We start from the raw sequence: 12473 nt of genomic DNA on the forward strand, positions 1-12473 counted from the left end.
TTAACGAATCCGACTAGGAACCATGAGGTTGCGGGTTCGAGCCCTGGCCTTGCTCAGTGGGTTAAGGATCCGGCGTTGCTGTGAGCTGTGGTGTAGGTCGCAGACGTGGCTTGGATCCGACGTTGCTGTGGCTGTGGTGTAGACCAGCAGCTACAGCTCTGACTCAACCCCTAGCCTGGGAACCTCCATATGCCGCGGGTGTGGCCTTAAAAAGCAAACGAAAAACAAACAAACAAACAAACCGAAAAAACTGCTAGGACACACACAGAGCCAAGTAGCTCAGCAACCCTGTCATGTTATAGACAAAGGACAGATCTTAGTCAAACTTTTTGAAAAATGAGAATGAGGAGAAAAGTCTGAAAAAATACTAATAAGAAAAAAGGAGGGAGTTCTTTGGTGGCTCAGCAGGTTAAAGGTCCCATGTTGAGGAATCCCCGTCATGGCGCAGTGGTTAACGCATCCGACTGGGAACCATGAGGTTGAGGGTTCGATCCCCGGCCTTGCTCAGTGGGTTGGGGATCCTGCGTTGCCGTGAGCTGTGGTGTAGGTCGCAGACGCGGCTGGGATCCTGCGTAGCTGTGGCTCTGGCGTAGGCCAGCGGCTACAGCTCTGATTAGACCCCTGGCCTGGGATATGCCGCGAGGAGCAGCCCTAGGAAAGGCAAAAAGACAAAAAAAAAAAAAAAAAAAAAAAAGGTCCTATGTTGTCACTGCTATGACAAGGGTTTAATCCCTGGCCCAGGAACTTCCACATGCTGCAGGTGTGACCAAAAAAAAAAAAAAAAAAAAAAAAAAAGTTTGAGTGTGAAAAACTGAGAAAGTTTCTAGAGCAACCCCGCAAACGTGTTCAACCAAGAGGTTTAACTTGAACGTCATTAGGAGTTGGAAGAGTTAAAATCGCTTTTCACATGAAGCCGAAGGAGGCAGGAAAGGAGGAACGGAGGGGAAGGAGGTGGCCCCGGGCCCAACCCCACGGGGACAGGGCAGCGCTGAGTCCTGACAGGACAGACCTGAGCCCCCTGCCAGGCAAGACCCGGTAACTGCGCCAGCTCGTTTTCTGGTGCCAACCCCCAGGAAAGGGGACAACTCACACAACTATCTGGCACAGGGAGGGACAGACAGCACAAGACTGACCTCGGGGCGAGGCTGGCCGGCCCAGGCAGGCCTGGCGTCCACAGGGAGGGGGCTTCCGTCGCACAGAGGGCTCTGAGGAGCCTGCGGGGGCCTGAGGCCCTGTCCACGTCTGGGTCCTGGACTCCTGCCCTTCAAAACCCTGCGCACCTCCCTTCCGACGTCCGTGCTCGTCTGTTGCAGCAGCTGCCCCAGGAGCGGACGCGGGTGGCCGAGCTCCGGGCTGACACCCACCTCGCTCCTCCTGACGCCTCCCCTCACCGATGCCCCGGTTCCTGGAACAAGTCTGTCGGAACCGGGACTCGCATTTCCCATCCTTCGGAGCTGCGGGACACCAGCCGGCCTTTCCCCGGAGACCCCCGTTTGGAGCGCACTCAGTCTTCCCAAAGGGCCCCCGGCCGAGCGCCACTTCTGCGAGATTAAACCGCAGACGCCCCCGGGGCACCCGTGGGGGTCACTTTCTCTGAGGCTTTGCCCAGAGAAGGTCACACACCCTGACCGTCCCGGGGATGCCCCAGCCCCCAGAAAGCCCGGACCCCGGCCGTCCAGGACGAGCGCTGCCTTCCAGGCTGTGATCCAGGACCCAATTCACCGCCCCCTGCGCTGAGGGCGCTGCCTTTTGAGTGAATCTGCGCCTCGATGAGGGCTGAAATCAGGCTCCTTCGCACAGGCGTGCAGGCCCTTCCCAGGGCGGGAGCGTGGGTTCCAGGAAGGTTTGTCCCTGAGGGGATTTTTCAGAACTTCTGCAGCAAAAACTCAAAGGAGCGAGACGTTCCTTTGAAGTAACTGAAGCAGCTCCTTTGGAGCAAATTCTTGCACGGCCTCCTCCTGGCCTCCCTCCTGCCTTTTGCTTGATGAGGCTGGATCCGGGGAATCTGGGCCGGACGGTGGCAGCGACAGCAAAAGAGATGCTGGTTCCTGAAGCAACTCCCGGGAGTTCGGCTGAGACGTGGTGTGTCACCGGAGGAGCCCTCCCCCACGAGACGACGGTCTTGGCAGACAGAGAGGGAGGCCAGCTCGCCATCAGCTCATCTGCACGTCGAGACAACTTGAAGACCGTGGGCACGGTTGGGGTCCTTTGATGCGATGTGCCCCCCCCCCGCCCCCGCGGGGCGCGCATATGCTTTTCCTGAAAGTAAAGCAGAACGAAAGACGGCAAAGGACAGGCTTTGAGGCCAGACAGACCTGGGGGCTGAGCTCCTTTGCAAAGTTAGTGACGAAACCACTTCCTTCCGAGGTTGTTTTATGGATCAGAGATCACGTACACGAAGTGCCCACCGGCGATAATGTTCCACAAAGCGTCAGGAACACAGCAGGTGCTCAACGAAAGTGGTAGCCGTTATTACCGGGGGCAGGGACACCAGAGAGGAGACCACCTCCACCACCCACGCGCTCCGGGGTCCAGCGTCTCAGCTCCAGCTGCCAAGTGGAAATAACAGAGGTCAAGACCAACTAAGTCACAGACGATAAAACCGGAAAGCACTAGACATCGTCAGGCGCGGTTCTGACCTTTGCAGTCTGAGTCCCGCGGCCTCTAATTTACGATCTGATAGAGGCATGGCTTTGGCTGGACTGTGGTTTAGAGCGAGACGAGAAGCTTTATTAGACACCTCTGTTCCGCATGAGAAGACACATATCTCCAACAACATCCCAAAGGGTTTTCGATCGCAGATGAAGCCATACACCTAGGCTGTGTTTTAGGATCAAAGGCAGCACCAGAGGGGAAATAGCATTCTGTGAAGCTAGGAAAACTGGGGCTTCGCGTGGCTTTGGGTAGCAATGTAGACACTCTATTTGTATATTTTGAAAACCCCAAATTCTCTTGTAGAAAATGGCAAAGCCCCATCAACATATGGGGCCTTTTCAGCTTCTCATCATAATACCCTCTTATGACAAGCAAGTAACTTTTTCCAGGATGGGGTAAAAATAAGGTGCAGGGGTCCCAGTGATCTAGCAACTTCTGAGGCTATTGAAGTGAAAGAAGCTGTGCTGTGTACAGAGAGGTGTTATATACATAGTTACACATGCAGTACCACAGAGAATATGGAGAGAAAGTATGTTCCATGGGGTTCTTCTTCGTCTTTTTTTTGGCCACCTGCGGCACGCGGAAGTTTCCAGGTCAGGGTCTGAACCTGCCCCACAGCTGGGGCCATGCGGGGTCCTTAACCTGCTGCGCCACAAGGGCACCCTCCACGTGGTTTTGTGTGCTGTGCCTGATGCAAGGCGGGATACAGACAGTGACTCCGTGGCGTATACTATGAGAAGAGCTGTAATTGTTGGCAGGACTGAAGGTCACCGCCTGCCTGAAAGAGTTAAACCTCTTCCCACCATGCTGAGCAAAGTGTAGCTTACTCAGGATAGTTGAGTGGAGGAAGCATTTTTCTAAAGGATTTATTGTATTAGCCCGGTGACAACAGCAGCGGCCTCACACTTGGAAGGATGCCTAGTTCAGGAGGCGTGTGTTTTCCTACATTATGTCAGAAAGTTTCCCCAGTTCTTAGTCTTATAGAAGGATTATGGGTTCAGTTTTCAAAAGTCTGCTAGTATCAAATGTAAGCTCTTTCTTTCTTTCTCTTTCTGCTTTTTAGGGCTGCACCTGCAGCCTATGGAGGTCCCCAGCCTAGGGGTCAAATCAGAGCTGCAGATGCCAGCCTACACCACAGCCACAGCAACTCGGGATCCAAGCCGCATCTGCGACCTACACCACAGCTCACAGCAATGCTGGATCCCTAACCCACTGAGCGAGGCCAGGGATCGAACCTGAGTCTTCACAGATTCTAGTCAGATTCGTTCCTGCTGAGCCATGGTGGGAACTCCAAGCGTCTCTTGTGAAACATGAAGTCCTTTATTCCATCAAGACCGTTTTCTGAGCGCGGCCCGTCGTGGACACTGGTTTCCAGATCCTAGACTCATAAAGACAGGCTTCTTTACACTAGTTCCTTCCAAGGTCAGGCTGCCAGAACCGCAGGTCTCTGAGCCCTGTAAACGTCAACTTTGTACCCAATCCAGCCGGATCGGGCTTTCACGGCAAGTGTAACACAGACTCCAGATTTCAAAAGAGCTCAATTTACTAGCATCCCACACATTTGGAGAATTCCCTGTTTCTTCCTGATGGAAAATACCATTTTCTCGAAACACAGCTGCCCTTCTAATTCACGAGGAAAAGCACAGACTCGCGTTCGAGGAGAAGCCTCAGGTCTGCGCCGGGCCGTCAGGGCCGGGCACAGAGATCAGCAGGACGGAGGCGGAGTCGGCTCAGCCTGAGAAAGCACCTCCCCAGCACGGTTCCCACGCATCGAGTGGGGCCCCAGGGCGGCCAGAACCTGCCTCTCAGAGGCGTCGGGAGGAGGCCAGGTGGATGGGTAGAGCGATGGCCTTCCTGTTAAGAACAAATTCCTGGGCCTGCCTGTGGACACCCTGACTTAGCAGGACCCTCTGGGAGATGCAGAATTGGCCTTTTTTTTGTTTTTTGTCTTTTTGCCATTTCTTGGGCTGCTCTAGCGGCACATGGAGGTTCCCAGACTAGGGGTCTAATCGGAGCTGTAGCTGCCAGCCTACGCCAGAGCCACAGCAACGCAGGATCCGAGCCGCTTCTGCGACCTACACCACAGCTCACGGCAACGCCGGATCCTTAACCCACTGAGCAAGGCCGGGGATCAAACCCACAACCTCATGGTTCCTAGCCGGATTCGTTAACCACTGCGCCACAACGGGAACTCCAAAATTGACCTTTTTAACAAGTGCTCGGTGGATCCCATTCTGTGAGGTAGTTTTGGGCCGCTCGTTTGCATGTTCCTGCTCCTGCGTGCCCAGCAGCCCAGAGCTGTGGCGCGTGTCGCAGACCCCTGGTGGGTCACCGTCTTTCTCGGAAAGAGTAGAAAAAGATGACGTTATGGCATCAAAAGCTTTTATTGGAATAAGTCAAACAAAATGAATGCAGTTGCCTCAGAAACGCGGGCCCGGGGAGTCCTCAGCAAGGGACCAGAAGCGAATTATAAAAACATTTTGCTGCAGATTAAAACAATTCAAAATGACAATCACCGGCTGTAAAATGTAGCCCCATGTAATCACCTTAAAAATCAACGGTAAAACCTGACGATTTGCCCTCCCGATTGCCTGGGGGTGGGGGGGGGAAGACGGGAGGCAGGGACTCAGCAGCCCTCCCACCCAAGTGCGGCTGTGACAACCCCAAGTGTGGGGTACAGTCAGAAGGGGCGGAGGCCCAGCCTTCCACCGCCGTGCCCGCCAAGGCAAGAGTGTGTCGGACGCGGCGAGCCAAGGTCCTGTGGCCTCCGGCGCTCTCGGGGCGATGGCATGTGTCTGAAACGGGGGCGCGCAGGACTCAGGAGCAGTGGGAGGCCTTACGGCGGCTGCACCTGGCCCTTCAGTTTGGCGAGTCTCATGAGGCAGCCATCCCTCCACTCCCTTCGGGCAGCTAAGTGCTCTGGGTCATCGGGAACTTTCACACACATGGCCTGGGAACAGGAAAAGGGAAAAGGAAGGAGAAGCATGAAGAGGAACAATGCAGTAGGGATGGAATTGTTCCCATGGAGTTCCCGTCGTGACTCAGCGGTTGGCGAACCTGACTAGCATCCATGAGGACGCGGGTTCAATCCCTGGCCTCGAGCATTGGGTTAAGGATCCGGCATTGCCGTGAGCTGTGGTGTAGGTCACAGACACAGCTCGGATCTGGCGTGGCTGTGGCTGTGGCCCAGGCCAGCTGCTACCGCTCCAGTTTGACTCCATATGCTGCAAGTGCATATGGACAAAAAGACCAAAAAAAAAAAAAAGAAAGAAAAAAAGAAAAGAAATTGTTCCCATTTATGCCAAATGGGAATCTGCTTTCAGAGACAAGACAGCGTGGTCAAGGCTCAGCTAACGTAGCTCTCCAAACCCAGAGGCCGACGGGTCCTCCGGTCATGTCAAAATGAGCTGCCAGTGCCTTGGTCACACGCTCGCAGGGTCCCCAGCCACCATGCCAGCGTGGATAGTCAGGAATGCGGAAGCTCAAAGTCAGGGCGAAGATCCTGGTTACGGGTGAAACCCGCCTTCCGCCCGGGCAGCTGGTCTACACACCTGGTGCACTTTTTCAGCCACAGCCCCGGAAAACTCTGGAATGGGTCCAAAAGTCTTTAGGACACGTTTCATGCCTTCACGGTACCTGTCACAGTAGCTCAGCATACCTGGAAGCACAAGGAAACACGGATTCCCGGATCAGAGAACACCCTCGAACTGGGAGGGGCCCGCCTGGGGACGAGGCAGAGGCACCGGCAGGAGATGCACAGGCCCAGGGGCTCCTGGGCTGCCACTCCAGCTTCTCCTGGCAGCAAAGTCCTGAAAAGCAACGAGAGCTCGGGGGCCCAGGTCAGCCCCTCTCGTGGACACGCAGTTGGCCCGCGTTGGGGTTTACTTGCTATCACGCTAATCCTGTTTTTACCACAAACACCTCCTTCAATCGCGTCTCTATGAGATTCCTTGGGTCCGTGACTCGAGTGCATGTTCTAAGAACCGAAGGCGTCAAGCTCAGCTAAACCGTTTCCCACTCCGCTCTCACCCTTGGGTCCTAGTTACTATTTTACTGAGTGTCCTGGGACGCCAGGTTCTGTAATCTGGGCTGCTTGTCCCAGAAGCAGGCCGGGCTGTGGCCGGGGACGGGGGTTCGAGCTGCTGGCCCCACCGGCCGCCCCTGTCCCCTGCAAGGGGATCCATGGAAGATGCAGCCCGAGGATTCTGGCGGAGCAGCACAGGAAGAGGAGGCTTACCCTGAAGGGGGAAGCATCTCTCAGGAGCAGCCCGGGCCTGCGTGGCTGAGCGGAAGCTGGGCTGCTGCCCGTGCAAGGGGCAGGCTTGCCCGGACTCAGCCCAGCCCCCTCCCACATTCCTCCCCACCTGCCTGCAGCCGGGCCAGTGCAGGCCTGCGCTCCAGGCGGGAGGCATCGGGGCCCGCCCGGCACCCGCGGAGGACACGGCCAGGCGCCTGCTGGGCCGCCTTGGCTCTTTCCCAGGCTCTTTCAGGACCGGGGAGGAATCAGCAGTTGGTCAGTCAGGCTGAGATAACAAGGGGACAAACAAAAGCTGCAGCCTTGCCGAGAGCTGGGCTCTCACCCACCAAACCTGCGGGATTCCTTTAAAAGCAAAAGCATCTCTGCTAGAAACGCCCTGAAAAAGACCGATGGCTCCTCGGGGCAGGGGTAGGTTGTGGCGCATCTGCTCCGATGTGTCAATTCACGCATTTCCACTGCATTTCCCCGAGTCGTTTTCCTTCTCTCGGAGGGTGAGACAGTGACATCCACTTTGTCTTAGAAACTTTTGAAGGGTGGAAAATTCAAACATCCAGCTTTTTGGACATCGGCCTCTGCAGCTGAGCGGTGGACGCGCCCTTGTAAAATGAGGGGCTTCACTGCATTTGGCGGGAGACCAAGGGGACGACTCAGGAAGGCTCCCCGCACGCCCCAGTCCTGCGGGACGGCTGCACCCTTCTGGAAGGCGGAGAGCCCCCTGGACGTGAAGGATCGCCTGCACGGTGCCCATTCGCTGGCTCATTCAAGCCAAAGGCGATCAAATCCAGCACAGGCACGGCTCATGCCTGAGCGGGAGCAGAACCGAGGATGCTGGAAAGACTAAGTGAGAAAAGAGTGGGCAGATGTGCTATAGCTGCGCCCTCGCCGGCTTCTGGGGAAAACGGGCTGTGGCCACCCCCCCCCCCACCCCGCACCCCGCAAGGAGCCGCAAAACTCAGCTCAGGTGGCCCGTGTCACCTCTGGCTTCCTTTCCGATTTCTGAAGCGTCCCTGTGAGGTCATTGGAGCCTCCCAGGGGCTTTCTAGAAGCTTTTTCTCTTGACTGCCTTTTATAAAAAAAAATGTGTCGCTTTAAAAGGGCATTTATTCCTTCTAAACAGAGTAAAACATGATGGGAGTCTTTATGATGCACCTCATAATTTACCTCCAACTCGTCCAGGGAAGCAGCCAAACTCTCGGTCTTACTAACCTAAGAGCGCCTCGTGTGACCTGCGCTCCGCTCTCGGGATAAAGAGCCCGCTGTCTGTGGCGAGGCCGCCGTGGCCCAGCCCGGTGCTCCCAGCACAGGGAGGTCACGGTCACTTACCGTCCAGATCCGCGCTGGGCTTTATTGTGGACGCGTCTCCAGAGAAGGCATCGCTGCTGCTGTTATTTGCAACATCTCCTCTCCCATTTAAGAGAGAAAAAAGGAGCATTTTCATTTATTTCCCCAGTAAATTTGGCGTCTCCACACCATGATAGGGGAGGCGAGTGGGGATTATTCTAGAATGACAGTGTCATTGCCAATGGAAAGGGCCTCTTCACCTTTGACCCCTCTTGTCTGTCCTTCCCCCGCATCTTGGACACGCACGCCCCCTGGTCTGTCAACAGCAGCCACTTCCAAAGACGCGCAGCGCTGAGCTTTTCGGAAGACTTTGAACCTAACTTAAGCGATGCTTCTGCGGAATTTGGACGCGGCAAAGGACCAGGTTCTCGTGCGCTTAGGAGGGTTACTCTCGCGAGTCTCCTGCGGAGCCCTGGCCGTCGCCGCCCGCCAGAGGGGCCTGGTTTTCCTCCAGCCAGTGACCTGCACCACGGGAACTCGCCTGCTCCCAGGGGCAGGGTTTCAGATCAGAAAGGCCCTAAAGCACAGCCGACACCGTCCAGTTTCCATCAGGCTGGGACATCTCCGACGGCAGGGAGGCCCCGAGGCCCAAACCCGGGGCCCTTAACTCTGGAAAACCCAGCCCGTGAGCTCACGGGCTCCCCTGCAAATAACAGCTCCACAGGAATGAACCAAACCCAAGCAGGCGTCTCGATTAAACACAAAGGAGACAAGACAGGATTCTGAGAGCTGGTGCTTCACGGCGCTGCCTTAAAAAGTCGCCACAGGCAGAGTAACCATGGGCTCTTGTTTCTCAGGTGCTGTTTTCTTAGATTAAAAACAAGTCCCCAGTTCCCTTCATGGCTCAGCAGTCAATGAACCTGACTAGGATCCATGAGGTTGTGGGTTCAATCCCTGGCCTTGTTTAGCGGGTTAAGGATCCGGCGTTGCCCTGAATTGTGGTGTAGTTGCAGACACGGCTCGGATCCCATGTTGCTGTGGCTGTGGTGTAGGCCAGCAGCTGCAGCTCTGATTGGACCCCTAAACTCCCACATGCTGTGGGTATGGAGCTAAAAAGCAGATAAATAAATAAAAACAAATCCGAAAATACCATTACGATTTCTAGATAAACTATAGCTTTTAAGGCTATTAAGTCACCTTAACCTGAGATGCTGCCTTTATGAAAACTATATCAGAAGAAACAAAGAATTCTCTCCACTGCGATCTTGATATATTCTGGGAGGCGGGGTGAGGAATAGCAGGCATGTCCCTCAGTCCTGGGCCAGATCTTATAACCGTCTGCCTCTGGCCTCTGGAATGCTCTGAAGTTGAAAACTACATCCGTCTGCCATTATCTCATTAAGCCAATTAGGTTTTCTTATCCTGTCTGCTTTGTTTGAAAAATTGTTCTGGGCCTCCTTCCTGTCTGCACACTGTTTGCTTCTTGAGCTTCTAGTTTCATCAGCTTCTGTGTCTGTTTGTTTGAGATGAAAGCTGCTCTCTGTCTCTCCCTGTCAGTTTCTCAGGATCCCTGAATGATCTCAGTATCCTCAAGAGAAAAAAAGAAAGAAAAAGGAAAACACGGCGATTATAAGCAGTGTCTCCATACGTTGCAAACGCTTAAATGTGTTCATCACTTTTAAGGTTCTGGTTGACAGACCACGTCCCCAGACCTCTTGTGTGTGTATATGTTTTGGGGAGGGGGGCGGTTAGGGCCACATCCACGGCACACGGAAGTTCCCAGGCTAGGGGTCGAATCGGAGCTGAAGCCACTGGCCTACGCCACAGCCACAGCAACGCCAGATCCAAGCCGCGTCTGCGACCTACACTGCAGCTCACGGCAACGCTGGAGCCTTAGCCCACTGAGGGAGGCCAGGGATCGAACCTGCGTCCTCTGGGGTCCTAGTCAGGTTTGTTTCTACTGAGCCACGACGGGACCTCCAGACCCCTTTTCCATGACCGCGGGAAGCCTAGCTCAGGGTCACCCCAGCACGAACACGCTCCCCCGGGTCCTCCAGCAGTGCTTCTCGGGGAGAACGGGCCAGCGCCTGACCAGCCCTCGCAGACACACTTGAGCAACCCGCGCGGAACCACCCGTGTGGTTAGGGCAGGGACACTCTCGTCAAACTGCCCGACCTCCTCCCTGGGAACGATGCTCGGTTGGCGACTGTGGTGACAACCCACTCCGTTATTACCAAACACCGTGGAGCCACAAGATCTGTGTCACACGCTCCCCGGTCTCCCGCAGGAGCCTCCCCTAGACCCGAGCATCCCAGCCACTCAGCTGCCCCCTCACAGCAGGGCCTCCCTGCACAGCAGCTCCAGTTCTAGAAAGTTCCTCCTTCCACGCCCAGTCTTCCACTCCAGGCCCACCCACCGCAGACGACATGGACGGACAGACAGATATGCACGACTCCTGTCACCCTGCTCTGGACGAGCCCCAGCTTCTCCGCATTTTGTTAAACGGAGACCATGGAGCCGAACAGAACGTCTGTTCTCTCTTTCTACGCTTCCTGCACGGTAACGAGGAGTTTATGATGACACAAAAAAGCAAAAGGAGGAGTTCCCGCCGTGGCGCAGTGGTTAACGAATCCGACTAGGAACCATGAGGCTGCGGGTCCGACCCCTGGCCTCGCTCAGTGGGTTGAGGATCCGGCGTTGCCGTGAGCTGTGGTGTAGGTTGCAGACGCGGCTCGGATCCCGCGTTGCTGTGGCTCTGGCGTAGGCTGGTGGCTACAGCTCTGATTGGAGCTTAGCCTGGGAACCTCCATATGCCATGGCAGCGGCCCTAGAAAAGGCAAACAAACAAACAAACAAAAAAGCAAAAAGATAGTAAGTTACTTAAAATTTCAACACCAAGAGACAACAGTGTGAGAATATTTAGGGGACATTCTCCTAGATTTTTAAAATCTTTTTTGTGTGTGTCTTTTGTCTTTTTTTTTTTTTTTTTTTTTTTTGGCTTTTCTGGTGCCGCTTCCTGCAGTATACGGAGGTTCCCAGGCTAGGGGTCTAATCAGAGCTGTAGCCCCCGGCCTACACCAGAGCCACAGCAACGCAGGATCCAAGCAGCATCTGCAACCTACACCACAGCTCACGGCAACACCAGATCCTTAACCCACTGAGCGAGACCAGGGATTGGACCCGCAACCTCATGGTTCCCGGTTGGATGCGTTAACCACTGAGTCATGACGGGAACTCGAAATTTTCAAAATCGTTTGTGATTTAATTTGCTGCAGGTTTTATTGCTTGTTTTTCAAATGACGTCTCCTTTTTTGAATGATTAAAGTCTGGCTGAAAGTTTCATTCCTGGGAGAGTCTCACCCGCCTCAGTGTATCCTCCTTGAGTGGCGCTGGCTCATGCCCACTGCCCTCCCCCACCCCCTTCCAGGGCAGCAGCCAGCCCAGCCTGTCCCCCTGGCCCACTCTCTGCCCGGTCCCCCAGCCTCTGCCCCTGGCCCGCACTCTGGCCTGTCCCCCCCCACCCCCGACCCGCCTGTCCCCACCCAAGCCCTGCCTTCTGGAAGGAGGCCTGGAGCTCAGCAAGCTGCTCCTGTCCAGGCAGATGTGCCCAGAGAGGTTCAGGCGATCACATCCCCACCGTATCTTTTTTCTTCCTCAGCAGGTGATTTCATCCTGTCCCAAGAATTGCAGCTCGTCCTCCTCAGGCTGGAGGGGCCCCGCAGCCTCACCCCGCCCCGCCCCTCGGTGCACAGGGTCCACGGCCACCCTGGTCTCCGCCCCCACCCGTGAATCACCAGACGGGCCACCGTCCCCCACATGACACTGTTTCTACCCATTTGTAAGAAAAGGGTTTACACAACGCACGAGAACGCCAGGCAGCCCTGCAGCCCCTCGTGGCCCCGACGCCCACCTTCCGCGTTGAGGTGCATGGTCTCCAGGGGGCCGATGAACGCGTATCGCAGGCCCAGGCCGTCGGACATGACGAGGTCCAGGTCGCCCGGAGACACGATTCCTGCCTGCGTGGAGGAGACAGGGTGGCACGTAGGTGAGTCTCTGGACAGACGGCTTCGGGACCATGACTTCACCCCCCGTTCTCGGGAGCAGGGTCCCCAAAGCCCCGGGAGACTTTCCCGAAGCTGGCCGGACAAAACCGTGCCGTAGAAGCGGATCCTGGGAAGGACGCTTTATGAGAAATGGCCAAGTACTGATTGGCGTCCCTGCAGCTGTGCTCCCCTGGCCTGAAGCAGATTCCCTGTCCCTACTGTGCCCCTGCAGCGTC

The 12473-nt window shown here is 55.6% G+C and overlaps 1 protein-coding gene across 6 annotated transcripts in view; it reads right to left on the reverse strand.

The window, feature by feature from the left end:
* Window positions 1-5020: 5020 nt before the first annotated feature.
* Window positions 5021-12473, reverse strand: part of CRYL1 (crystallin lambda 1) — an 80661-nt gene continuing 73208 nt past the window's right edge. For 4 of the 6 annotated variants that reach the window (XR_014818870.1, XM_084981137.1, XM_084981136.1 and 1 more), the window contains 3 exons: window positions 12105-12210; window positions 6207-6313; window positions 5024-5605 (listed from right to left, as the gene is read on the reverse strand). Coding sequence is in view for 4 of the 6 variants with exons in the window: in XM_084981137.1 (XP_084837263.1) it covers window positions 5492-5605; window positions 6207-6313; window positions 12105-12210 (327 nt within the window). In the remaining 2 variants the exon portion in view is untranslated. 6 annotated transcript variants of the gene reach the window in all.

This window comes from Sus scrofa, chromosome 11 (genome assembly GCF_054392235.1).
Source record: "Sus scrofa isolate SSC_HxYL_T2T_F1_AM1 chromosome 11, Sscrofa_HxYL_maternal_Yorkshire_Landrace_v2.0, whole genome shotgun sequence".
Taxonomy (NCBI): domain Eukaryota; kingdom Metazoa; phylum Chordata; class Mammalia; order Artiodactyla; family Suidae; genus Sus; species Sus scrofa.